Here is a 26,143-nt window from a genome sequence, read left to right on the forward strand (position 1 = left end):
GAGAAACCCTGTCTTGAGGAAAAAAAAAAAAAAGCTCACTCAGCTCTCCAAACATTACCAAAATGTCATCACTTAACATTTTGCACAACTATGTACAACACGACCACTGCTGGTGACTGCCGAGTAAGTGTAGACTGTGCCTTGGTTCCTCACCTCTACTGAACATAAGAATGTTTGGGAAGCAGTCACTTGTGAGCAAGGAGCCAGATTATGCTGATGGCTTCAGAGTTCTAATTCTGCCATGGTGAGTAAGTTTCCTTTTTCTTCTTTGAAAGCAAGGCAACAAAAACCCATTTTGGTGCTAAATTATATGGTATTTATATACACCATGACTTAAAACTATTTTTTATTTGGGAGTAAAGGAAATAGAAATCCCACAAACTGTAATGTATCAGCAGTCCAAAGATCTCATTTTAATTCATAAAATAATTCTTCCTTATAGTTGAAAATGTTCTCCAAGGCTAATAGCAATGCTAAACTCATTTATTAAACCCCTTTATTTTAAAATGTTAAAATCGTATCCTATGTCAAAACCTCAAATAATGATGGCAGCAAAGAGCACTTCTCCATTCTTACTTAACCAAATGTACATACCATACTCTATAAAGAGTCATTGACATTAAAACATTACAAAATGAGTAAAGGCCTACAAAATCAAAGTCTTCGATTTCAATTTCTTTTACCATATAAACACTTGCAAAGTTCAAAGAAGTCTTGGTTTCATATACAAATTTACTACATCTGTTTGATCTTTTGTGACAATATTAATTGTGGTGGCACCTCCAGAAAAAAAGTTAGTAGTAAGAACAATGCAAAGTCTCTAGACCCTGAGAAACATATGCATTTGTGTGTACAATAAAACAGAGCTTAAAATAGCTACTAAAAATTTCAATGAAGGATTGGCAAGATGGCTCAGCAGGTAATGCTGAGGACCCGAGTTGGATCCCTGGCACCCAGATGGAAAGAGACCTCTGACTTCCACAGGTGCACTACAAACACCTGCATTCAAATTCTCCCTGTCACTCACCTCAACACAATTATAAATTTTAAATATTTTTAATGTTTCAAATATCGGCTGGAGAGATGGTCCAGGGTCAAGGAACACTTGCTGCTCTTGCAGGTCAGAGTTTGGCTTTCACTACCCATGTCGGGCGTCACAACTGCCTTTAACACCTGCATTAAGCATGCATGTGTGCACACTCATAATTTAAAAAAATAAACCTTAAAATGTTTCAATTAAAGCGAGCTGTGGTGGTACACTGCTGTGATCCCAGCACCTGGATGGCAGACAGGAAGATCATCTCTCCTGCATCCTACTCTACACCAATCGTCAAGTCAAATCAATCTGCCTGCTCACTCATATCTGGTGCCTTTGCGCACTTTTAGAGCTGGTGGGCACTTCAATGGTAGAATAATCCCTAGTATGGGCTCCATCTGCAGCACCACAAACCACATCAAAAGGAGTTCCTGTATCTCCTTCAAAGACCATCTCAAATATCATGTCTCCTAGAACTTCCTTTCCAAACCAACTCCTAGAATCAAATGGATTCCACACATCACCACTGGGAAGCAGCAACAGGAGGATCACAAGTTCAAGGCCACCCTGGCTACATAAATGTCTCAAAAAAAATTTTTTAAAGGAGAATGAAGGAAGAACCTTCGTCTATGAAAAGACAATCAGAAATGCATAATCATAAATAATACATGAGTCTCTTGCTAAACAGTACAATATCGGAAACCACAGAGCTCAAGAAAGCCTTAATTAAATACAGTGTAGCATACTAGATTGACCCTAGGCCAGAAAAAGTGGAAAAGCTGGTAAAATTTAAATACTGTACTAAAGTTAACATTTATATAACAGTATTAATATCTTGATGACAATAAATTTACCATGGTGATTATTGAGAAAGTCAGCACTAAGGAAAACTAGTAGAAGAGTACACAGGAACTCTCTGCATTATCCTTGCAATTTTTCTGTAAAATATTTTTATTCCAAAATAAAAAGCTTATTAAAATATTTTATTCTAAAAATTTTCTTCATTTACTTATTTTAAGGGTATGACTATTTTGTCCACATTTATGTCTGTGTACCACATGTTTGTCTGGTACCCAGAGAGATCAGAAGAGGGTATCAGATCCCCTGGAACTGGAGTTTTCTCTGTGTAACAGCTTTTGGCTGTCCTGGAACTCGCTTCACACACCAGGCTAGCCTTGAACTCACAAGAGATCCACCTGCCTCAGCCTCCCAAGTGCTGAGATTAAAGGTGTGCGCCACCACCGCCCAGCTAGTCTTTCTTGTTTTAAGATTTTTATTTTATTGTATGTGCATGGTTGTTTTGCCTGCATATGTATTTCTTTAAGGATGCCAAGATCCTCTGAACCACAGTTACAGACAACTGTGAGCTGCCACATGGGCACTGGAAATTGAACCTGTGTCCTCTGGAAGTGCAGTTAGAGCTTTTAACCACTGAGCTACCCCACATTATGTGGAAGCCAAAGGAGGTTCAGGTGTAAAGACCAGCTCCTCCCAAATCTATTTCTAAGCTCTGAGAAATTATTCAGGTACAGTCAAATGTGGATTCTCAAGTACCTTTTGCTTAGTTTACATTGAATATATTAATTTTCGTTACAACTGAAGAACAGAAGGAAATCCACTTACACAGGGTAATATATCCAAACTAGAACAACTGAACCAGCCCTAACAGTGTTGTTCGGTTCAAACAGTTTGAATTACAGCAATGATACAGCTGATCACTAATCAGGTAACAGGATAACCTGGACAGATAACGAAGAGCAACTTGCTAGAGCCTGCACAAGAGCTATTCAAAAATGAAGACAACATAGAGAAAACGAAATACTGAAATAACTTTTTTTCTCTGTACTCTGCAGAACATTTCCGCCATGGGCAGTTTATGATGCATGTCTTTGGTTTTCAACTGTCTTCCTAGGCAGGTCTGGGATGTTAAACTAACTTCAACCGAACTAAATAGAAAAAATAACACAAAAACAGTCCTCTTTATAACTTGTTAAATTATATAAATTCACAATCAAGGGACTCCCTAAGACCCACTTCACTGGTCTGAACCAGTGAAGGGAAAATAAAGTTTAGAGATTAGATTCAATCCCACAGGGTTGAAGCTCTATGCCCTGTATTATATGATGTCTCCATTTCTGAATTGGGTTACCAGTTCTAAGAGGTTTACAAACACTAATATATTAAATTCTGCTGGCTAGAAAACACATTTTAAAACTAATCATCAGGACAAATCGGTGCCCATGGCTCTGCATCCTTCACAGTACCAGACCCCCATCTTAAGTTGGTCTTTACAATTACCACATTAACTCCTGAGTAAAGTAGCTCTCTCTTCACTTCCCCTGAGGCTTCACCCAAGGGAAAAACTAAGCCCAACTGAAGGCCTTAAGAAAAGGACAGCACAGGGAGCTAACTTATCTGTGCCCCTAAAGCTGCACTGCCAAATGTTTTTACCTACCCCTTAACAAAGCCTTTAAGCAAAGGTTTTACCAACCCTGCTACTCTTCTTTGTTTTTTTTTGGGGGGGGGGGGAGACAGGCTTCTTCTTCTTTCTTTCTTTTTTTTTTTTTTTTGGTATTGGAGCAGAATCAAGTTTACTTGCCTTATATAGAGATCGGGGTAGTAAGAAAAGTAGCTGTACATTTTCCTCTGCTCCCCTCCCTTCCTCTCCCCTCCCCTTCAATCCTCTCCCATGGTCCCCATGCTCCCAATTTACTCAGGAGATCGTGTATTTTTCTAGTTCCCATGTAGATTAGATCTACGTATGTCTCTCTTAGGGTCCTCATTGTTGTCTAGATTCTCTGAGATTGTGATTTGTAGGCTGGTTTTCTTGGCTTTATATGTTTAAAAATCACTATGAGTGAGTACATATGATAATTGTCTTTCTAGGTCTGGGTTACCTCACTCAATAAAAAAAAATGGAGTTCAGACCTAAACAGAGAACTCTCAATAGAGGAATCTAAAATGTCTAAAAGACACTTAAGGAAATGCTCGACATTCTTACTCATCAGAGAAATGCAGATCAAAACAACTCTGAGATTCCATCTTACACCTATAAGAATGGCCAAGATCAAAAACACTGATGACAACTTATGCTGGAGAGGTTGTGGAGTAAAGGAAACACTCCTGCATTGCTGGTGGGAGTGCAAGCTGGCACAGCCCCTTTGGATGTCAGTGTGGCGATTTCTCAGAAAATTAGGAAACAACCGTCCTCAAGACCCAGTAATACCACTTTTGGGTATATATTCAAAAGATGCTCAATCGTGCCACAAGGACATGTGCTCAACTGTGTTTACAGCAGCTTTGTTTGTCATAGCCAGAACCTGGAAACAACCTAAATATCCCTCGACCGAAGAATGGATAAGAAAAATGTATATTTACACAATGGAGTACTACAGATCAGAAAAAAATGACATCTTGAAATTTGCAGGCAAATGGATGGAGCTAGAAAACATCATATTGAGACATGGTTTCTCTGTGTAGCTTTGGAGCCTGTCCTGGAACTAGCTCTGTAGATCAGGCTGGTCTTGAAGTCAGAAATCCACCTGCCTCTGTTTCCCGAGTGCTGGGATTAAAGGCATGTACCTCCACCGCCCAGCCCAATACTCTTTCTTAAAAGTAGTAGACAGAAACATTAGCTAGAGAGAAACCAGAAGTGATGAAGCATAGTCCCTGAAAAAACCCATTGGTTGTCTGTATTTTTTAACTGTTAATTTAAAGGTAACTAATCCAGGTGACATAAATTATTCTGGGTTAGATCTGTTAATAACAAGACATCCTATCTCTTAGGAGAATTTAAACCTACCTGCCTACTACACATAATGGCAACTTAACATTGAAAATAATCACAATGAATGAGAGAGAAACTGAAGCAGTGATGGGCTTGGTTCTTCAGTATTTCCGCCTATGTCCAACTTAGATTTAATGAACGTCTATTAGGGATAGACACTGTCATTCATTAATCATTATTTCTCTAGCCATACTCTTTTCCTAGAGAACCTGACCTCCTTCGACACTTGAGTCAGCCTTGTAAACTCGAGATACTCCATCAACTCTACCACGCAGCCACCAAAACTCTGGTGGGTACCTGACAAGGTTAGACCAAGCTGATACTTTCTAAGGAATCTGCATTAGGGATCTTGGAAGCCCATGCAAGGTAACAAGACAACTACTAGGCATGGCAGTATGCGAAGCAGGAAAGGTTCAGCATAAGCCGAAGCTGAGGCTGGTATGTGGTGGAGGATGAGGAGTAGTAGAAGGAAGCAGAAAAAGATGACACTAAGAGATTTAGCTAACGAAGCCGTGTAAGCGGACAGTGACGGTCTGCTCTAGAAGTGAGTGAGGAGGTATTATAATTCATGAGCATGCAACCTGCTTCTATTTCATTTTCTACCTATCCTCGAATGCTGCCTAGTAACTTACGTCTTGTCTATGAAGCCCTCCTTGACTCATACTAGTCTGTTTCCTGTTCCTTACACATCTTTAGATTTTATTAGGTCCTGCAACAAAAGATAAAGAGAAATCCCTAGTCCTCCTGCCTAAAGGACAAAGAGAAGCACGCTGGGTGTGAGTGCATGCGTGCATGCACTCATGTATTCATTAAAGGTGCTATCAAAAACAGCATAAGATCTCAAAATGACAGGGACAGAGCGTACCCACTTCAGAACAGCAGTAGGAACAAAGCTCAGTTTCACTAACCTCTGAAACAGACCTCCCCATCAAGAACCATTCTTAACAGAAACAACTGCCCCAAACTAAAAGACTGTTATATAAGTGTAATCAGCTGAAATTATTTTTAAAAGAGCCCACTTGCAGCCTCAACTCGGAAGTCACATGCCCTGTAAATCTTCTAAGCAATGAACACCTACTCCATATTTATCACCGCCTACAACAGCGCAGCAGAGAAACCAGGCAGGACACGGAGAGGTGCTACGCTCTCACACTGCAGAGCGGGAGGGATGAATACACTCACAGGAAGGCACAAGAGGAGGCTTGACAACGGCTCAGCAGCTAAGAGCACCTGTTGCTCTTGCAAAGGGCTCAGCACCCACACAGTGGTCCATAACCACCCTTAATTCCAATTCCAGGAGATCTGAAAGCCTCTTCTGACCTCTGTGGGCAAGAGGCCCACATGCAGTGCACCTACCTACAGGCAGGCAAAACACTCACACACGTAAAAAGTTAATCTAAACATTTTTGCTGTTTTGTTTTTTTCGAGACGGGGATTCTCTGTGTAGGCTTGACTGTCCTGGAAGTAGCTCTGTAGGTCAGGGTGACCTCGAACTCACAGAGATCCACCAGCCTCTGCCTCCTGAGCGCTGGGAATAGATGCATGAGCCACCACCACCTGGCTTCTAAAAAAAATTATTTAAAGACACAAAGATAAGGTTATTAAAAAGAAACTTTTTTTCCAGTGCTTGTCTCTTTTTATTTCAGTTTTTCTTTTTTTTTTTTCCTCCAGGTGTGATAAATCCTCACGAGAAATTTGGCTTCTACAAACCTTCTCCTAATAGGTGGCAAAAATTATAATAACTATCACCCTTACATGTAGGAGGAAGAAAGCAGAGTCAGAGAGAGAGCCACCATGGAGATGCCAGGTCAGACATGCTGAATCTTTCCCGGTAAGCCACGACCTCGTGGTTCTACACAGATTATTAGAAATGGGTTGAATCAAGATGTGAGAGTTAGCCAATAAGAGGCTAGAGCTAATGGCCAGGCAGTAATTTAATTAATACAATTTCTGTGTGATTATTTCAGGGGTTAAGCTAGCTGGGCGGCAGGACGCAGCCCACCGCTCCTCGTTACTACACTTACAGGGTAATCAAAGGAGAATCTTGCTTTCAATAACCACATTCTATCAGTAATTTGCTAACTAAATATTATGAATAATCAATTGTATGACATAAAATTAAAATATAGTATTCCAGTTCTCTGCATGCATAGGTTTGCCATAAAATAAATTATTATCGGCACAAGATGAGGAATTGAAGATCTTTGCATATCAACATGAAGAATGTCAAGGGGCTGTCCGAAACACCTGTCAAAAACAGAAACTAAAGTGACAGACCTCACAAGCAGTCTAATAGAGGGTGCCATTTACTGATTCTCATCTTCTAGACACCAACACTAAGCACTTTATGTACATTACGTCATTTCACTTATAGAACAGAAGAATCACCCCTACTTACATATGTGAACATGACTCATATGGTTAAGTGATTTGTTCTGAGTTTCACACCAGTAGATACAGGTGAGAGCTTAATTCGGTTTTGTCAGAATCCAAAAGCCGTGTTTTCACTCATTACACTAGCACCTTTCAACTTCTGTGACGCCATGACATAGACTGGAAGGCTTTGGTAGAAGCTATCTTTCTTACAAGATTATGCCATGAAAATGAAATGTTAAGTGTTACAGGTTATTAAATAATGAACTGGTATAAACCTTGCAAATAGTGTTTTCTCTTCAAATTATTAAATTGAAGAAATTTGCAGAGAGACATATACCAAAACGGTCCAAACACTATTTCAACTGCTGTATTTAGAAGCTGTGAAACGCTTTCAGAGGTGAGCATGGTGCCACATACTTACGACCCTGATACTAGAAGGCTGAGACAGGAGAGTTCCAGGATAATCTGAGCTACACACGCCACGAGCCCCTGTCTCAAAACAAGACTTAAAATCTGAACACACAACTCCAAGTAGCACACCTACACCCACGCTATACACACTGGTTGGGAATATTTATACAGTTCAGGAGCAAATGCTGCTTAAACAGCAATTCGGCATAACAAGATCTCCCAATAGCAACTAAAGGAAATTCAAACCAAAGGGGCAATTACAATACTGAAGTCTTCCTTAGTAATGAAACCTGTATTAACTTATTAATTCAAACTTCTATAGTACTTTTAATCTGTAACACTGATTTTTAACAATAAACAGCTAATATTCACTGCATGTTTTGCTTTATATTATCATGTTCAATCCTCCCAGTAATTCTGAAGAATCTCTACTTTCTATACCTTAAAAGTATAGAAACTGAGGCAAATGGAAATACTTTCCTAAGGTTGCAGCCAGTAAACACAAATTAGAATTTGAAGCATTCTGACTTCAAAGCCCATCTTGCCTGCAATCACTACATGAAATTATCACTACATACAAAAGAAAATATACAAACCAGGAGAGTCAAGAGAAGATTTCAATTTAAACTAAATTGGATAGTCTCATAGTGTTGAAGTAAAGATGGCTTCCAAGTACCTAAGGAAACTTCCTGCTGTCAGAAGAGTAGGAGGAGGAAACTGAACACCATATAGGTGTTTTTATATACCATATAGGGAAATTTTACTTAAATATCATGAAAGATCATTTTTAAAAGTTTTTAAATTTATTAATTTTATGTCTGAGTTTTGAATCTATCTACATGTATGAATATGTATCAAGTACATGCATACAGACAGTGGATACTGAGACCCTAATCCAGGTCCTCTGTAAGAACAGCGAGTACTCATAACTATTGTGCCAACTCTCCAGTCCCAAGAAAGATCGTTTTACCTTCACATATGTGTTACTACACAGTCCAGGTAAGACCAGCTGCTTCTCCAACCTACATCAACTCACTGACTTAATCTGCTCAAAATATTGTTGTAAAAAAATCCTAAGAGGGAAAAAAGATTTCATCGTGTGGTACACGCCTATAATCTCAGCTACAGGATCTCATGAGTTTTGAGACCAAGATTCTGTCTCAAATCAAAACAAAATGCTTTAAAAAAAAAAGTTGGTTAAAAACAAACAACACAAATGTTTCAGTACTTTGACTTTTACTTTAACTTTTCAAATTCTCTAAGCTATGGTGTGTTTAATTTTTTTTTAAATTAAAGGTCTTGGATAGTTCTGCTTGCCTAGGTTTTTTTTCAATGGTCACTAGAAGACAAGGACACACTTTTTATTTCATAATTGACTGATCAATATAGAAAATGCTAATGTCAGAGGCTAGAGAGATGTCTCAGTGGTTAACAGCACTGGCTGCTCTTCCAAAGGACCTAGGTTCAATTCCCAGCACCCACACAGCAGCTGACAAGTGTTAACTCCAGTTCCAGCAGATCTGACACTATCACACAGACATATATGCAGACAAAACACCAATGCTATGAAATTTAAAAAAATATATTTAAAAATAGAAAGCGCTAATGTCACTGATATGGTGATATATGCTGTAATCCCAGTACTGAGGAAGCTGATGCAGAAGAATGGAGAATTGGAGGCCCATCTAGACTACATAGTGATAACTGTCTCAAAGCACAAAAATTAAGGCAAGCCAGAAAACTAGCAAGTGGGGTGTTTTCTATCTTACTTCTGAAATGCCCCCGTGAACCAATGTCCAGCACGAGCTTCATCAAGCTGGTTGGTTAATAGTAAATACTTAAATACCAGCTAAGTACCAGGAACCATGAACAGAAGAGGCCTGCCATATAGACACTGGCAGTCCAGAACTATGATTTGACTTCCTATCTTCTGGAAACTCAAATTCCATTGAGTAACCTTTTCTTTATATTCAAGCTGCCTCGTAGAGCTTCCACAATATATACAGTTCCCAGCACATCTGAGAGCACACAGTGAGTCTGAGATTATGGTGGCTGCGGCTGTCCTCTGCAGCTTCGCAAAGGGAAACTGGTACTCTCCGGCGACTCCTTGGAACTCAACCTATCTACAAGTTCTGTTGCTTACAGAACTGTGACTCGTACATATTCTCACCGAACAGATTCCTCAGAAATATGAATAATGAGGGCGGCTGGATTTATTGGTAAGCTAACACCAGAGGACTTTACTTGATCTGCTGGGCCTATCGAAGTTTAAAACTCAATTATCCTGACTAAAACGTGTCTGACTATGTATAAAAGCCACTTGAGTATAAGGCAGCGAGCGTGCTGTAGTCTGGAAGCCAGTATTTTTACTTTAAAAACAGAATAATAAACCACTACCGCAAATTTATCAAATCTTTACAGTAAATACACCCCCATTCCATATATTCCTGTTCTAACTCTATTCCCAATGCACATCATTCCTAGAACGTCACCACTGTAATCTAGTGCCCACTAATCTATCACAAACCTCAAAGATGGCATTCTTTCCACTTTCTCTGCTTACACCATCCCTATCCCGTTAATAAAAACAGGAGTTACAAAACTTCTAGAGAATGTTTACGATACGAAAAGTTGAAAAAGTAAGCCGGACTCTACACCCAAGTTTTCTTCTATATCTAAGAACTTCTCATGTATTTCACCTGCCTCCCCCTATATGTTCCTGGACAATCCACCTTACTAACAGTACTGTGTGTGTGTATGTGTGCTCTTTTACAAACAGCAGGTTCTTTATTTGACCCCTCTGTCCAAGCTTCTCTCATCATTCAATCCTCCCAGCTTTATCCTGCCATCAGGTATCAAACTCACACAAACCCCGGACAAGCCCATCCGACACCATACACTATCCTCCTCAGCACGTTCCAATCCAACGTAAAGCCTTCCCTAATATCGGTCCCTTCTCTTATGAGCCTTTCCCGGATTCTCAACAGTCTCAACGCTCCAAACTCCCAAACTCTGCTAAGCACCATCCCAGGCCGGTTACACCCTCTCCAACCTGAAATCCCCACGCCTTCCGGGGCCTCAGTCACCAAGGCCAAAACCCGCCCTATGCCGGGCATCCCCTCCCAGTCCCTTCGGGGTCCTTTCCGCCGGCCTAGCCAGACCCCTCATCAGCTCAGCTTACTCCCCGGGCCGGGCTCTCGGGACTCTAGCACTCCAGCTCCGCCCCCAGCCCCTCACCGAGCAGCAGCAGCTTCACTTCTTTGGCCGCTTTCTCCCCGTCCTCCCGCAAGTTGCGGTCAATCATCCTGCTCCGCTCCACCGCCGCCTTGTCCTCGGCGCTCAACGTGCAGCCCATGGCGGCGGCGGGAGAGGGGACCGGGCCCGGGCTCACTCACACACCGCAGGAACCACGACTCCACCGTCTGAGACGCGTCTTCTACTGGGCGGTGGCCTTCTCCGTCAGCTCCCCTAGAGCCCGGAAGAACCGGATATCTACTGTTTACGACACTTCCGGCGACGCCCAGCGGCCGTTACCACTCGGAGCACTGTGGCGGTGCGAAGCGAAAGAGGTACGGAAAGCGGAAGTCCCCGGGAGTCTGGCCGGTCTCGTGAAGTGAAGGTGATCCGTCGCTCCGCACCTCCCGGCCCTAATACCCGTTTACCTCTTGGGCTCTTGGGCTGGCACAAGTGTAGCAAAAGAGGGCCTTTCAGCTCGCTGTGTCCTCTTGAGGTCACACAGAAGGTTTGGTGGTGAGGACCTAAATAAGTGCTCACACCCCTCTGGAAATTTAACCGGGGAAAAAGTTTCCTTGGGTAGAAAAACCCTTTTGATCAGTGATTGTGGAGCCCGGGTCTCTGCCCAAAGCCGAGTGTTGGATACGTCAGCCAAAGCTGTCCCAGCCTGCTCTTTGAGATGGGAACAAACTGCCCAGCCTGGTTCCATCTATGCCTCACGCTACACCCCATTATGCGGAGGAGTAGGCTTCCTCCTGCCCTTAAAGGATATCTTAGTCCTTCTGCCGCAAAGCATGAATTTTCTGTGAGGTGTACGTTTGCCTGGCACTCCTATGTTGGCAAAGGATCACTCGACTTCTAGCATATAATAGAACATGGAAAATAGATGTAGTTCATTCATAACATTTCGCTGCTTCCCTTTCTCCAATATAAACCAAGGGCTCTGTGTTAGGTACTTAGTCCCATGTCTGGATGCAAACCAGTGCATCCTTTAACGAGAGTTCCTGCATGATAGCCACAGCAAAAGGGAGGTTTAGTAAAAGCTGTTTCTCTAGTATCGCCTGAAGATTTACCTTCACAAGATTCTGATGTATTTATAATCCTGAAATGCCTGTACTGCCAAATAGCCCCACAGTGGCTCACCACTTTTAGGAAGAAGCACCTTTTTCTGCAGCCCTTGAGCCCTTCCCTGGAATTTAAAAACATATTTCTTCAGTAGAAGCAAAATTTAAAATACAAATTCCAGACAGAAAGGTCTATACAGTGAAAACTAATTAATTAGAACCATTTAATTAGAAGATTGACCTCATCCATTTCACCATAATGCTTATCAATTCCAAGTCTAAAAAGTCGCCCATTCATTTCCAAATGACCATTAAAAAGAAAGAGCCTGCTTTTCCTCTATGATCACTTCCAGGGGAAAGGGGAAACACATTTATTGAATACCTATTTGCCAGGTAAGGCTAGGTGTTTCCATGTCTCAACTCTTCATCCTCACAACAACCCTGTGAGGTAGGTAATATCGACCCCCATCGCCACAGATGAGGAAATAGGCTCAAAGAGATTAACCAGCTTTCCCATGTCCACACAATGAGTACATCCAGCTGGTCTTAACTTTACCTCTTTTCCTACCAGGCCTCTAGAAGGGCATTGCTTGGGAACACCCAACAGAAAGTCTGAAGTTTTTATCACCTCAATACCAAGCTGTAGGCAACAGTAACTGACAGGGTGATTGTCTCATCCTGTTGCTCCCAGAAGACCTTTCCAGAGCTAAAGATTGTATTCTGAATTTTACCAATGCATCTTGGTGACTAGAAAATTCCTGGACGGTGGCTATAGCAAAAGTTGCGGAGAAAGTTTTCAGCATAATACAAAAAAAAAAAGTTTTACTTCCTTTATGATCTGTTCCTACAGCCAGGAAAAAAAAATGGCAAGCGAATTCTTATATGCCGCTTACTAACTAATGGCAGCAAGGTCTTAGTGTCGGGTATTTCAGAATGAATTGGAGCTACCCTTGAACGTAACACTTCCTTTTACGTGAAGCAAGGGTCAGAGGGCAAAGTTTAAAAAAAAAAACAACAACAACAAAATGGCTGCCAAGCAGTGTTTTACACACACACACACACACACACACACACACACACACACACACACACAAACGCTCGTCCATTCAGGCCTTTCCTGTTTCTATAGGGCTCACACTGCCATCTTCTGGCAGTGTCTGGGTCTACTAGCTAATTGGTGGATTCATGGTTTATGAAAGTTTTTCCCCTTATGATAAATTTCTCAGCCTCTAGGAAGAGAGGGAGAAATGGTTTTGAAGATAAAAGGACACTCCTTACTGTGTATACTTCCTAAGGGATTTCCCCAGTGTAATAGGCCCTAGACTAGAAGACTGCACAAAAGTTAGGAAGACAGACTGGAAATTCATCTAATCCAAAAGGGGAAAAGCTGTTTGCCAGGTTTCATCAGATGGGTTGTTTCCTTCGCTAGAGCATTTTGTTTCCACTCCCTACACTTTGCACAGTCTGCAGGGAGGCTCTGTGTATCACTCAGTGGACTCTCAGAAGTCAGAACCATGGATAGATTCTCCACATTGTACTACTTTATCAGATCTACATGCTCTACAAAAATACAAATATCTGATCAAGTTAGACTATGCACTCCTTGAAGGCAGAGACCACACATCATCTGTGTGTGTCCCAGCGAATGCTGGCGTTCAACTACACACTGAATAAAACTGAAGGAGTCAGTGTTGATATCAATATAACTTTTATCATAAAATTTATTAGTTGTCCAAAGGGGAAACTACTCCACCCCAACACACTTTCCCCCTTTGTTATTTCTGTTATGAGCCAGAAATTTGTTCAGGTGTAGACCACATCACCCTCTAATTCTACCTTGACCCTTTGGTATTCAACTGCGGGAAGTGGAATGGACAGGAGGTTCCAGATAGGTAGCCTGTCTAGCTTGCAATTAATCCCTCTCCATGGGAAATAGCATTGCTGATACTAACCAACATGGTTCCTATAGTCTTAATCAATAAACAGCAAAGCCCAACTCTCAGCCCTCTCTCCAACCCAGGGCTGCAGGTAGGAGACACATTTAAGTCTTTATCACAGAAGCTATTTTGAGAGCAATGAACGAGGAGAGGGAGGCATTTCATGGACTGTGGAAACCCCACCCTTCCCCTTGCCCGACCTTAGTCTCTTGTACCCGATTGTCCAGGGGGCTGGAAGTGGGTCACTGCCATGAGGAGAGAGATCAGGGAGGCCAGTCCTGGAAAGAAAAGATTGGCAGTATTATTGATCAGAGTAACTTACCTGGCCTTTCTGTATCCACCCTCAGCTCTCTGATCCCCCAGTTAGTCTAGCTACTCAAAAGGCAGGGAGGAAAGGAGCAGCCTGTCTCATGTTTGTCTGTGCTGAGATCAGGACCCAGACCTCATCTCCATGCAGAGAAGAGAACAGGAGAGAGCTGCAGAGAGTTGTCCTGTCTTCTTCCCCACTACCCTTACTGCAATTTTTTCTTGCGCTGCTGGCAAAATCCAGAAAAGAGTTCACCCTACTGGTCTGCTCACTTTAAGAGAAATCTTAGACATTTAACTTTAAAAAGGAGTCTGTTAACTCATGGTGACACTTGGCTACAGTTTTTTTAGCTTAGTAAGTGAGAAGATGTGGGCCACTCCCTTCCCTTGTTTTAGTGTAAGTATTACCCTGAACTATTACACCAGAGAGAAGTAAACCTCAGTGGTCCCCAGCTCCTAGCCTGCTGCTCCAACACCTGCCCTTAGGAAGTTTCCCTGTCTCCTGAGGCATGAGAAGTTCACTGGTAGAAAGGTGTCGCCTCACCTTTGTGACCCTTTTCTCTCATCATCGTCTCACCAAACCCAGGTTCCCGCCCCCAATAGTCAAAGAGCACAGCCAAGTCCAAGGCTTTTGCCACATGTCCATCCTGTCGACTCTGGTCCTGACCCAGGAAACACCAAGCAAAAGCTAAGTCCAGAGACCCCAGCCCAAACCCCAGCCAGCTGGAAAAGGCAGTCCTTAAGATTGTAAACCAGCCCCAAGCCTTATTTCCCTCCAAGTGTCCATCAGGACTCCAGCTTTTGTGAGGGGGAGGGACGGAGGTAGCTGTCTGACATGATGATGTCACTGGTAAGTTGCTGCTCCAGGAACTCGGAGGTCTCCTCAGCAATCTGGCCTGGGATTCGAAAGTCAACAGCAGGTGGTGGCTCCCGCTTAGGGCTGGGTAGGGGCCTGGAAACCCAGTTCTCCGAGGTCCCCTGGAGGAACTGCAGGAAATTCTCCTCAATAGAGCCCTCCCGACTAGGCAGCCTCAGCTCCTCCTCTGGAGCTGCCTTGAAGAAGCAGACAAACTGTTTGCTAAGCTCGCCCCGGATCTGACGGTTGAGACACCCATAGAAAAAAGGGTTGGAAGTGAAGCAAAAGTAGCCGATCCAAGTCACCACGTTCTCCACCTGTCCTGTCGAAATGGGCTGAGCGCTCAGGGCCACGTAAAGATGGAAAGAGAAGTAGGGTAACCAACAGAGCAGGAACTGGCCTCCTACAGCCAGGAGGACCACTGCTGCCTTTCCACCCCCAAACGTCCGGTGTGGAGTGGTCTGGTGAGCCCCGGAGCTGGTGACCATAGTAGAGCGGCTACTAAGAGACTCAGAGCGTTGCCGGGGTGTCTCCATCCACGTGGGCAGCGGCCCGTGTTGCATGGCCGCCACACGAGCCACTCGGAACATGCTGCAGTAAACCACAAAGATCAGGATCAAGGGCAGCAAGAAGTAAAGAACAGCAAAGACCACCACAAAAAGCTGGCAGTAGACACTATGGTTCCATTGGAGAGAACAGCCTGGGTTAACACTGGGAGCGCCTTCCTCCCAGGAGACCCTGCCCAACACTGGCACAGAAGCCATGGCCAGGGCCTTTATCCACACGCCCACTAGCACGGAGGCCACCAGCCCCAGTGTCATGCGTACCTCGTAGCGCATGGGGTGGACCACATAGTAGTAGCGCTCCACGTTAATGGCAGACACCGAAAGGATGGCCAGGCTGACAAAGCAAACGCTCAGGAACAAGTAGAGGCGGCAGGCCACCTCCCCGAAGAGGGCGTGGTCAAAGAGAGCGGAGCTGGAGAGCATGGCCAGGGGCATGAGGGTCAGAGCAGCCAGTAGGTCCACCAGACAGAGATGGAAGACGAAAACAAATTTTCGGAGGGCAGGTGTCTTGGCAATAACAGCCATCACGGCAGCGTTGCCGGCCACAGCAGTAAGGTCCAACAGGAGCATGAAGAAGAGGGCCACGGATTCTGAAGCCACGTCCTGCAGTCCCAACTCGGGGATCCCGCTGGCAGTAGAGGGACCTGGTGTTTGAAGGGCTCTTCCCAAAGTGGATGCGTTTCCTGATGACTGGGGGATGGATGAGGACTCCATGGGGCCGAAAGAGGACACCCAGGGCTCTTTCTGTTACGGGCCCATCCCCCATCCTACTCCTCAGCCCTGGGTGGTAAAGCCCAGGCCTAGGCTTCCCGATGGATTTCCTTGGGGGCCTTGCACTGGAGTCTGTAGGGCAGGCCTTTATCACCAGCCTTCCAAACAGGGTTCTTCTGTAGTGGCGCCAAGCCAGGTAGCTCTGAACTCAGAAGCTCGTGTCCAGTTTCTGTCAGGAGGTAGACCCAAGGTCAGTCAGCCCTGGTGAAGAGAAGCGGCCCACTGGCGAGGGACCACTGGCGAGGGACGGAATCTCACATGCAGTGTTCCACCTTCAGAGTGGTCTGTGGCACCTTTCTCCCCCTTTTTCTAGTTCTCCATGCTTTTCTTCCCTTTTGAGGGCAATTCTAAATCCTCTGTCTCCCTTCTCCAGGGTCCTGAGGAGTCTAAGACAGTGCCCTGGCTTTAGGGTGCCTTGTGTGAATTCTTTGATTTCTCGTCAGAACTGGGAGTAGGAGAACACGATTCAGCTTCTAGGTCCAGGTCTGGGCATTACTCACTCTGCAACTCTTCCGGACTCCAGTTTCCTTGCGAAGGCATCTGTTAAAAGAAGGAATAACACCAATTTCAAAACGTCACAGTGTCTGGTTTGGTTGCTTACGAGCAGCACTGATCCCACGGAGCAATGGTCACGTGGTGCACGGCACACGCTGTGTCCTACGCACTCCATGCCATCAACTCATTTTCGTCCTCACACGAGCCTATGGACACACAGTAGGATCTCCATTTCTCCACAGATAGACCTGCAGCCCAGAGAACCCCAAAACACACAACTCAGGCAGCCTGGCCCCAGGGACAGTTCTTTTGCCTGCTATCCCTTGCTATGCTGGAAAGTAGCTTCCCTATCGACTAGAATCATAAATTGAGTACATCACTATCAAGCTTGATCAGACCCTACTAACATCTCTTCCCCACTCGAAGGCTATCGCCCAGGAAGGACAGCTGTGCCTTAGTCCCTCCTGACGTCATCACCCCCAAACAAAAGCTGCCAGTTTGGGAATGATGAGGACACTGCGGTGAAGACAGAATGTCCAGATGCAAGGGACGCCAGCTTATCTACTCCTGAACTCCCGGGGCCGGAGGGCGCGCGCCACTGGAAAGCTGTCCTTCCCTTCCTACTCTTTTGTTTGTTAGTTTGTTTTTGAGACAGGATTTCTCTGTGTAGCCCTGGCTGACCTGGAATTCACTCTGTAGACCAGGCTGGCCTCAATCTTAGAGATCCGCCTGCCTCTGCCCCAGAGTGCTGGGATTAACAGCAAGCGCCACCACCGCCCTGCTCAGCTACCTGCTCTTTAGCCACTCGGGTGGCTGTCCTACGTCCTATGTCCTAGCTGGTGGAGGAAAGGCATCTCAGACCAAGGCACTTTTGGTTCTGGCCTCCTCCCATGGTCACAGAACAAAGGGTGAGAGCGGATGCCCCTGTGAAACGGGGTGAAGGTGCTGGGGGCAGGGCAGAGGGCTTAGGCGTCAGAATTGGGTACACAGAAAGCAGAGAAAACCAGACTAAACCAGCACCTCCCACCTCTCCTGATGAAGTGGCAGGTTGCGTCCATTTTATGTGTCATTATTCACATGAAGTTTGTTCATAATTGAAATAGGTGTCCCCAGAGTAATATATACATATATATACATGTATATATTATATATTTTATGATATATTAGGATATATATATATATCTCCCCAATACACTGTGTTGAGTCAAGCAGTGTAGAGAAAAGCTACAGACCGGCCATTCTGTAAACAAGTTAAAAGTTTTCTAGACCATTCTTTCTGCAACTGTGAAATGGGAGGGTTGGCCTAGAAGACCATGGAGCTTCTGACATAGAGCATTTTACTGCTCTGTGAGTTCCTAGGATAGGGAGCACCTGGCGGTTGCTCCACGCTAAAGAAAGAGCTTTCATTTCTATAACTGCAGTGAAGAGAACCACACAGCCTGCCAGAGCTGTACTTCTCTCAAAGTTACTCTAAATCACCATAGGTTTGGGTGTTACTATAAACCTCACACTAATCCAACTTCTTACATGCCTTGCATGCATTACGTGGTCAGGGCAATTCCTGTGAGTTGAATCAAACTCAAATTGACTAATCGAATCCTGGCCCCAGAATACAAACTCCCAAAATATTCAGTCAGTCATCTGTGTGCCAGCCAGGGGATTCTCTTCTGAGAAGGATAGCCCAGGCTCCTGGATTTGCGGCTTCCCTAACTTTGAACAATTGCCCTAGAGACTTGCGTCTCTCCAGGGAGATGTCAGATTCTCATAAGACAGTCTACCAGGAAAAAAAAATGCCCCAAAGAAATACTAGATGATGCATCTTTACCCTTTACTCTCCATATTCATTCTACCTGAGAGTGGGCTCTAAAAGATGAGGAGTTCAATCCAGCAACACCTAGCTACTATCCCTGGCTGAGAAGAGCGGGCACGGTTTTCATGTGGACACACGGACACACAGGGGTGCTATGCAGCCATGATGGAGCCTTGGGCAAGAAAGCACTGGGCATTTTTCTTTCTTATACCCCCACCACCACCACACCACCACCACCACACACACACATACCGGTCTTGTCAAAATTTTGACAGTGGCTTCAAATTCCAGTATTCCAATTTACCTCCTAACAGACAGACCAATATACTTGGCTACTTGGTACTCTTTCATTCATGGGCGGTTATAGAGGGGAGGGTGGTGGTGTAATGGCTTCACAGGGGAAATCCAAGGAGCCTGACTCCACTCCTAGCTCATGTCATCATGCCTTCTCCCTCCACAGACGTATCCTCCCACTACCCCCTTCAGGACCACCTCCAAGACCTTTCAGGACCTGGAAGGCTTTGCCCCTATAGGCTCCGAGGTCTGGTCTCTGGCAGGGCCACGATCAAGTGACAGAGATCCTCACTTCAGGATGTAGGATGTGCACACGTGCCTAGCCCAAGGCCACATAGGTGTTGTTGGGATTCACACGTACCTGGGTCTCACATCCAGAGCCTCTGGGCCAAAGATCAGAGCTGGGCCGGCCTTCAGGCAAGAATATGGCCCCTCTTAGGCCAGGGGAGATTTCCAGGGACCTTCAACACCTCTCCCTAGCAGAGCTGCCCACGCCCAGGACTCAGATGCCCATCATCCTGGAATGCCGAAGGGCCTATTCCTTGGATGTGGGGATCTATCTCTATGACACAGAGCCGGGCAGACGGAGAATGCTGTCTGTTGCAGGATGCAGTTACTCTTGCTAGCAGGAGATGACCAATCTCCCATTCCTAGGTTTTAGAGATGCCTGCATCCCAGTACTACCTTTGGGACACCTGGGACCCCAGCCTCTGACAGAACTGCCCACCGTACCACAGGGTGTGCCGCCCCTTGGAACACCACCCTTCTGCAGCCCTCACCACCAGGCCCTGGGTCTGGCTTCCATTCCTGGCCTAGTCGGCAACTCCTACCTTTGCTGAGCAGCTCCCAGATCCTGTGTGATAGCTCCTCTCAGCTGATGCTTCTCCAAGGCTGCTGAAGCCTGAACCACTGCAGTAAGCGGAGAGAGGCAGCCAGCAGAGCAGGATGCTCAGAGAGCTTCTGGGTCCTAGTGGCCTCCTGCTTTCCACCAGCCCCCTTAGAGCCACTTCTGGAGCAAACAGCTGGGCCTCAGGACTTCCAGGCAGGGTGCTCAAAAAGCTCCGTTCCTCATATTTCACTCAGGATTCTAGACTGCTTCTCAAAAGGCAAGCGGGCAGGGAAAACTCTCCCAATTGGCCTGATAAAGAAAAGGCCCTGGGCACTTAACAGCTGAGTTACCTTGGGCGAGTCATTTCCATTTGGCCTTTGTTTCTTAGCTGTTCAATAGAATTACAGGGTAGATAGCGCCTGAGGTTTCTGACAGGGTTATTATTTATGGCGTGGTTCTGTATGATACCAGAACCAAGATGCATCTGTATAGGAAGCCAGAACTCCAAGACTAGCCCTAGGGAAAGCTGAGGCTCCTGAGGTGGATTCACGGTTTGACTCTTTCAGAAAGTAACACATTCATACAGCAGACAGATTAAGGGGTGGCAGTGGGATCTGACCCTGCATTTGTCCCCACTCCAAGCACACCCCCATTATTTTCCTAAAGTGGATATTTATTTGGAATGCCTGTGAGGGTTTATGGAGACGGGGATCTAACACCTCCTGAACTACCTTTTGCACATCTGCACCTCTGCTCCATGGAGGCAGTGTAGAAGCCAGATTCCCAGGAAGGCTCCGGGTGGTCTGCGTTTGGGCTGGACAGTGGGCGCTTCTCCCACAAAGTGTCACAACTGTGTGACAAACCCTTAGAAGGGAGAGAAGGGGTATGGCCTCCTGCTGGCTCTGAAGAATATCTTTAGTGACTCATACCAAGAACAGGTGCCTAACACGGCAGGTTATGATTTCCCCAGAATATGGACTTAGTATTTTCTCTCTTTTAGGTTTGTTTTGTGTGTGTGGGGGGGGTGTTTTGCCTGCACACGTGTTTGCTGCCCATGGAGGTCAGAAGAGGATGTTGGATCCTCTGAAACTGGAGTTAATGGATGGCTGTGAGCTACCATGTGGCTGCTGGGAACCAAACCTGGATCCTCTGCAAGAGCAACAGGTGCTCATACCTGCTGAGTCAACTCTCCAGCCCCAAGACATCCAAACTCTGGAAGTGAAGACATTCCTCCAAGTCTACCCCCAATAGAGCAGAGCCTCCAGCCTGAACAAGGAATTCAGATCAGATCTGGAGCTGTCTGCCCCCAGAGCCTCGGAGGGGGACACAAGCACATGCAACACCTCCTTCTGGCTCCAAGGGAATTCTAGAATTGTTTACTAGATCTAGACAAGGAGTCATAAAACCAGTGACTTACCCAGGGGACTCAGAAGGTCAGGCTGCCCCCCCCACAGGGTTTCTCTGTATTAACATCCTGGAATTTGCTACGTAGACCAAGCTGGCCTTGAACTCAGAGATCCTCCTGACTCTGCCTCCCTCTGCTGGGATTAAAGGCGCACGCCACCAGCCAGCCTGGTTGGACAAGAGAACTGACTTCCTAAACCTGATGAGAGATCATGGCTACCACCAATCACTGTCTCTGGATTCTTAACGAGTGGCAGACTCATGACCCATGACATCTTCGGTTCTCATGCCAGTGTTTAAGGTGGCGACTGCCTCCGAGGAAAAAGAGGGCACAAGGTGAAGCGACTTCCTCCAGGCCAAATAAAGCCAGAATCAATATCTGGACCCAAATCTGTTTAAAGATAAAATGATTTCTCAGTCTTCCCTGGTCACATGACCACTCTGGAGTCCCGAGGTGACACTAAGAAACAAAAGCAGAGATTGATACAGGGCCCAGAAGCCTGTCCAAGGATTCAGAGAGAGCTCCAGCTGAACTGATTGTGTATTAGTTTTTCCATATGTGAAAAAGGCAAAAGGCCTCGCTCCCCAGTGTCTCTAGTGGGGAGTTAGCGGGAGTTAGAGAGGCTATAATACAGATGGAGTATGCTTCCCAGGGAGCTAGCACAGCTATTATGACTGGCCAATAAGCTGGGATGGGGCCAAGGGCAAGGTCATGAGCCCTCTACTAAAAAGCTACTGGGGAGAGGAGTATGAAGGAGATGGTGGGGTCTAGCTCATCTTCCCAGATGCTGGAAGCCATCTTGGCTCTGGGAAGAGGGAAAAGGACCAGCGGGCAGGGGAGGAAACTGCCTAAGGCTGGAGCAACTGATAACAGCAATGCTAGTACCAGTCAAGGAACTGAACTCTTGAGGTCCGTTCAGTGAGGGTTCAGAGTAGCTGTTGATATAACACCTTTACTCTAGGCCATTTGTTTAGGGTTTTGTTGTTGTTTGTTTGTTTTGAGGAAGTGCCTGGCACTGTTGCTTAGGTTAACTTTGTACGTGTGATCTTCCTGCCTCAACCTTCTGGAAGCTGAGATTACAGACCTGAGCCACCATACCCAGCTCAATCCCCTCCAGCACAACGGAGGAGACGAGAAGACCAAGTGAGAGAAACTGAATGTGGTCTTCCAGGTCCCACCAGCAACCCTCGGCCCAGTGTGCACACGACGGGGGGAGGACCCCCACAGTGTCATGTCTCTTTTGAGGGTCAGGTGGAGCCTTGGGAGCTGATTGCTCCATCCTAAACTCCTCAATAGAGCCCGACCCCATCTTTGCCCATCCTCCTCTCTTGGTAGGCTTTCCCCACCCCATCCACCCTTTTCTGCCCGGGATGAAACCGTGAATTCAGCTGTATATCCTTTACTCAGTAAATGGTGAGAGGCTTTCTGGATGCTCCTCCCCACCTCCCCAAAGTGCCTCCCCTGCTCAGTGGTACCCTCTCTTCCTTCTCGGCCCCTCTGCTTTCTGCCAAAACCTGCTCTCAGGAAAGAGCTTGATCAACCCATTCGCACAGAGAGCAGCTTCGTGTGTGTTCTCTCTCTCTCCGGGGAATATTAACAATTTAACAGGGAAACAAAGGGAAGGAGCAAAATGTTAGGACGACATCAAGGACCAGGAGTGTCCCTGAGATCTCATTATTATATACAGAGTGCCTATGAAGCCACCTATTCTCGGGGCTGGCCTCACCCCAGCATGTCAGTCAGCAGCATTGTGAACTCTCTATACCCATCTCCATCCCCTGGACTCCCAATCATTCCACCCCATCACAGACTCCCAAAGAGCAGGCTCTCAGCTGGGGCCTCCCCACTATGGCTCAGGCCCTAGCTGTCCAGAGACCCGGAGCATCAGCCTCAGGGTACCTGCACCCTAGGCATCCACCTCCCCTACCCCCATTTGAGAGGGCTGGGCAGAGGTGAGAGCCTTTCCATTTCTTTTGTTCCCACACAGTCTGGCCCACACCCCCTGCCGGGAGCCAAGATCCCACAGTATATTCAGCCTGCAGCTGCCACTGGTCATGTGAGCCCATTGCTAGGTTACAGGGACCCAAAAATAAATCCTTCCCAACCAGATTAGAAACTGGGGGCCTCGGATGAACCAGGCTCAAAAAGAGTGGCAGGAACATCCACAGTGAATGAACGGGCCTGGCCATGCTGTCTGCTTGCTAACCAGCAGTCAGTCTCCACCCAGGACCCCCAAAGAAAAACTGCAGGTAGCTTCTGATTCCATAACAACACAATAAACAGGTTTATGGGCCGAGAGGCCATCTCAGTGGCCGTAAAGAGCAGCTCGAACCTTGCTTCTGTCAGGAGCTCCAATCCAACACGCTCATCAGCTTGCCCCCCCCCCAGAGGCCTCACCCCACGCTAGAGCCCCGCGCAAAGCACCACTGACCGTCTGCCTGGGACCTGGGGGACAGTGAGGACCAGTTGTTCTTTCCCAGCCAGAAAGCAGGCACAATGCTGGACCTTTCATACATGTAGCCCAGTCTTCTGGGTCAGTGCAGAAATGGAGGCTCAGAGAGGTTGTGTGACTTCCTCCAAGCAGCAGAGCTGAGTTGCTAGGAGACAGCATCACTTGATGGGGAATGGGGTGTGGAAGAGGACAGGAAGTACAAAGGAGGAAAGGGGAGAGGGTCCCTCAAAACTCTTCCCTGGGGCCTATCTAATTGGCCCTGGTTGCTCTGAATCAGGGTGCTGTCTCCACCTGCATGACGTCTGCCTCCTCCAAGTGAGATGGCAGCTTATGGAGGACATCCAGCACACACACACACACACACACACACACACACACCGCCCCTGTGGCCACAAGCTCTGGATCTTTGGAGAGACTATCTCTGCTGTTGAGGCCTGGGGAGGAAGGTGACAGGGTGACAGTCCTCGGAGTTTAGGAGTCCAGGGCCCACTCTTACAGATCAGTAGAGCCAGAGGGGGCCATATTGCCCCAGGCTACACAGTTACAGTGAATGGGGAGCCAACCTGACTCTGAGCTTCTAGGTTTTATCCCTCTCCCCCCTGCTTTGGTCTGTTACTAAGAATGTAATACTTGGCTCAGGGCAGTCTGGAGTCCTTCCCAACACCCTGGCACCCTTCCTCGACCTACCTCATTTCCAAGACCCTCCCAATTGCTGTACCCTTCAACAAAGAACTTTCTCCTGACTAGGTTCTAGGAGGGCCAAGACTGTCCCTCATCGTCACTGTACAGACCCTGGATCCCCTGTTCTGCATACTCCTACCATCTTCTGAAGTCACACAGCGCCCCTTCCTCACCCCACTCTGCTCCCTGCAGCCCAATCTGCTGGCTCCATAGATTCAATGTGAGCACATTGTCTTCCTGCTCCGTGGGGAGTGGGATCCAAAGACAAAGTAAGCCTTGCCTCTTGCTGCACAAAGGGCGGGTTATAAGCTATAAGGGAGAGTCGAAGTGCTATTAGATCCAAAGGAAGAGGGTGAAGAGGAGGAGCAGGGGAGGAAGGGGGAGGAGGAGGAGAACTCCATGAAGAAAGAAAGCAGATTTTCATGAAGTGCATGAGCTCTAAAGGAGGGATAGGATCGGATTTGATTTGATTCTTTTCTAAAAATCGAGAAATTATCCTTGTTGGACTAGAGATATGCTCATCTGGAAAAGCGCTTGCCTAGCGTGCTCAGAGGCCTGGGTTCAATCCCTACTGCGGAAACGTCATAAACCAGGCACAGTAACACACGTCTGGAATCCTCCAGCGTTGGGGTGATGGAGGCAGGCGAATCAGAGGTTCAAGGTCATCCTTGGCTACATAACAAACTGTAGGCCAATCTGTCCTATGTGAGCCCCCGTACTCCAAATTTTAAATTATTATTCATTTGCCTATCTATTGTGTGTGTGTTTGCAGGTAGGTATGTGTTATACATTTGGGGTTGTGCACATGCGTGTGAGGCCAGAGGTCAGCCTTGGGTACCTTTCTTCAGGATCCATCCACTTTGTCTTCAGTTGTGTGTGAGCGCTTGTATGCCACACTGCACGTGTGGAGACTAGAAGACAGGGTGGGGTATCAGTTCTCTCTGTCTGCCTTTACATGGGTTCAGATGAAACTGAAGCTGCCAAGTTTGTGTGGCGACTGGCTCTACCCACCCAGCCGCCCGACTGGCTCTACCCACCCAGCCGCCCGACTGGCTTTACCCACCACCTGGTGCCATTTTGTTTTGATTTTTTTCCAACACTTATTTATTTTCTTTGTGTTTGCATATTGAGAAAGTGGGGGAGAGAGAGAGAGAGAGAGAGAGAGAGAGAGAGAGAGAGAGAGAGAGAACGAGAACAATATTTGAGTGGTTCTCTCCACTATGTGGATCCCAAGACTGGTCTGAGTTCAGTCCCTCTCTGTTTATTTTGTTTTATTGTTTGCTATGAGACAAGGTCTTTCACTGGGAGCTGGGGCTTGCTGCTGGGGGGGCTGGATCTTAGGGCACCACCTGTCTCTACCTCCTACATGCTGAGATGACAAGCTTGGATGTTTTTGTTTTTTAATACAGTGTTTCACTTTTTAGCCCTGTCTGTCCTGGAACTCACTCTAAGACCAGGCAGGCCTTGGACTCACAAGAGATCCACCTACCTCTGCCTACCAAGTATTGTGATTAAAGGTGCATCTGACATGCCCAGCTTAGCCTGTCTTTTTTTTAAAACAAACAAACAAACAAAAACAAGGGCTCGAGAGATGGCTCGACGGTTAAGAAAACAGGCTGTTATCCCCAGAGGTCCTGAGTTCAATTCCCAGCAACCACATGGTGGCGCACAACCATCTGTACTGAGATCTGGTGTCCCCTTCTGACATGCAGGCATACATGCAGACAGAACACTGTATACATAATAAATAAAAAAATCTTAAAAAAAGCCGGGCGATGGTGGCGCACGCCTTTAATCCCAGCACTCGGGAGGCAGAGGCAGGCGGATCTCTGT

At 46.2% G+C, this 26,143-nt stretch overlaps 2 protein-coding genes across 4 annotated transcripts in view; both read right to left on the bottom strand.

Annotated features, from left to right (window-relative positions):
* The window catches only part of Gnai3 (G protein subunit alpha i3), a 39,133-nt gene extending 28,049 nt beyond the window's left edge, over positions 1–11,084 (bottom strand). The window contains exon 1 of the mRNA XM_005367879.3: positions 10,848–11,084. Within this exon, the coding sequence (XP_005367936.1) occupies positions 10,848–10,965 (118 nt within the window). The 5' untranslated portion in view covers positions 10,966–11,084. The remainder of the gene's footprint in view (positions 1–10,847) is intronic.
* A 1,876-nt stretch (positions 11,085–12,960) lies between these two features.
* On the bottom strand, positions 12,961–23,636 carry Gpr61 (G protein-coupled receptor 61). Of its 3 annotated transcripts, XR_003378815.1 has the most exons (3): positions 19,774–19,845; positions 14,696–16,884; positions 12,961–14,123 (listed from the first exon to the last, which is right to left on the bottom strand). XR_003378815.1 is itself a non-coding variant. In XM_026789659.1 (2 exons), the coding sequence occupies exon 2, from the start codon at positions 16,285–16,287 to the stop codon at positions 14,938–14,940; it is 1,350 nt and encodes a 449-aa protein (XP_026645460.1). In that variant the 5' UTR covers positions 16,288–16,884; positions 23,609–23,636; the 3' UTR covers positions 12,961–14,937. The 3 variants fall into 3 exon arrangements, 2 of the variants coding, with proteins under 2 accessions (XP_026645460.1, XP_026645459.1); XM_026789659.1 differs by lacking the exon at positions 19,774–19,845 and adding an exon at positions 23,609–23,636 and having other exon boundaries at positions 12,961–16,884; XM_026789658.1 differs by having other exon boundaries at positions 12,961–16,884.
* Positions 23,637–26,143: the final 2,507 nt, after the last annotated feature.

Source organism: Microtus ochrogaster, unplaced genomic scaffold (genome assembly GCF_000317375.1).
Source record: "Microtus ochrogaster isolate Prairie Vole_2 unplaced genomic scaffold, MicOch1.0 UNK25, whole genome shotgun sequence".
Classification (NCBI taxonomy): domain Eukaryota; kingdom Metazoa; phylum Chordata; class Mammalia; order Rodentia; family Cricetidae; genus Microtus; species Microtus ochrogaster.

Bases quoted from the DNA above. Each gene is read 5' to 3' on its own strand.
- Gpr61 (XM_026789659.1), bottom strand. From the start codon at position 16,287: ATGGAGTCCTCATCCATCCCCCAGTCATCAGGAAACGCATCCACTTTG.